The sequence below is a fragment of the Protopterus annectens genome, chromosome 15.part0 (assembly GCF_019279795.1).
Source record: "Protopterus annectens isolate FY-2018-M chromosome 15.part0, PAN1.0, whole genome shotgun sequence".
In the NCBI taxonomy this organism is placed as follows: domain Eukaryota; kingdom Metazoa; phylum Chordata; order Ceratodontiformes; family Protopteridae; genus Protopterus; species Protopterus annectens.
This window is the reverse complement of record NC_056749.1, coordinates 74,580,761-74,582,576: the sequence shown is the minus strand read 5'-3', so window position 1 is coordinate 74,582,576 and position 1,816 is coordinate 74,580,761. Positions and strand designations below refer to the sequence as shown.

At 33.7% G+C, this 1,816-nt stretch overlaps 1 protein-coding gene across 1 annotated transcript in view; it reads left to right on the top strand.

Moving 5' to 3' along the window:
- The first annotated feature begins 387 nt into the window (after positions 1–387).
- LOC122789789 (multidrug resistance-associated protein 5-like) overlaps positions 388–1,816 on the top strand; it is a 464,322-nt gene continuing 462,893 nt past the window's right edge. The window contains exons 1-2 of the mRNA XM_044057231.1: positions 388–470; positions 632–787. Coding sequence (XP_043913166.1) covers positions 388–470; positions 632–787 — 239 coding nt within the window. The remainder of the gene's footprint in view (positions 471–631; positions 788–1,816) is intronic.

Here is a 1,816-nt window from a genome sequence, read left to right as displayed (position 1 = left end):
TGTGAGTGGATGATGTGAAAATCAGGCCTTATGTACATTTCATTATAATCAGGTTAGTGTTACTTTATTATATCTGTCCCCATGAAATAGGCAGCAAAACCTAAGGAATTCATGTTACATGTGAGTGCGGCAGTATTTGCGAACCGCGTTTTCTGTAAATTCTCTTTGTAATGAAAGGGCTGGGGGCTGGTGCCTCCCACCTCCTTTTGAGGAAGGTGCAACTGCTGCTATAAATGGTATTAATGTAAAACAGAGTCTTTAGATATAGTTGATTGGTGTTACATATACTGAAAACAAGCATTTCATTTTCAAAGTCACACAACTGGCATGCTGATCATGGTGACAACATAACTGGTTCCTTTGTAATTAAGTCATCTAGCTGACCAGATGCAAGAAAATTATTTTGGAAATGTCACTGATGAATTTCAGATGATAAACAGCACTGTAGAAATGAATAACTTGTTGTACATGTAAGCTGTTAGTCTACTTATGCAGAGAGTTAAGAAAAGCTTTAGTTAAGATTTTGCACGAGCAAATGACTGTTGTATTTGTTTGTTGTTACTAATGTGCACAACCTGTTCCGTATTTAAAACATTCCAGTTTTCTGTTTTATTTATTTTTATATTCAAAGGTACTCGCACCCAGTTGACAATGCCGGATTTTTGTCATACATGACATTTACCTGGCTTACTCCACTAGCGTGGAAAACATTCAAGTATTCAGTACTTAACCCAGAAGACTTATGGAAAGTTTCGCCTGGTGAAGCATCTGAGGTGAATAGTAAGAGGTAAGAAGTCTAAATACTCATTTTTATGACTTTCTTTCAATAGATCTATATTTAAAAACATACACACACGCATGTATATATATATATATATGTATATAGATATGCATGTGGGTATGTATGTTTATATAAAATACATTTAAATGACTGTCATACTGAAAGATCGACTTTCAAAATATTGATCCCAGGACATCTAACATTTAATATATTAAACCTAAACAGATTGGAAGAGGCACAAACAACACCGAAACAACCTGGCAAAGCAGCAATCAGAGGCAAACTAAAATGAATGAAACAAATAGCGTAAACAAGATTTAATTCCACGCTTTCGTCCGTAGACTTCTTCAGAATAAAAAATGTGACAATGAACTCATTTAAATACATTCAAATTGATTAAACAATTTAAAACTTAATTACAATCAAACTAAATTGCTGTGTTAATTAAAAAAGGAGTTAACACCATCATTCCTTTTATGGAGATGTAACTTCCTGTTTTTCAAAAAACATTTAATGTTGACTGCTTCATTGATGCCTGGAAGTTTATCAGCTTTTAGTTTCATTTGCCAAAGGGCTTCTCTTTGTAAAATGTAATTTTTAAAATCCCCCCCTCTCATGTCGTTCTGACAAACCTCTAGTATGGAAAATAAAAATCTTTTAAAATTATGACAAAGAATGGAATGCTTATATAAAGCATTAGTAGGATCTTTCTTTCTAATGTCATAAAGATGTTCCTTAATGCGGATTTTTTTTAAACTCCTACTAGTCATTCCTACATAGAAGGCAGGACAAGTGCTGCATAAACTAATGTATACTAAACCACTAGTGTCGCAATCAACATTGTTGGGAACAGTTAAAATTCTATGGTGAGACTCTATACTAATATATGGTCCCACAGAAATATATCTGCATATTTTGCAGTTGTGACAACATTGCATACCTTTCTCAGTGGTAGCAACTTTCCTGTTGTAGTGGGTGTGTTTATACTCTAGTATTCTTCTTAAATTGCGTGTGTTTCTGGATACAAAAACATAA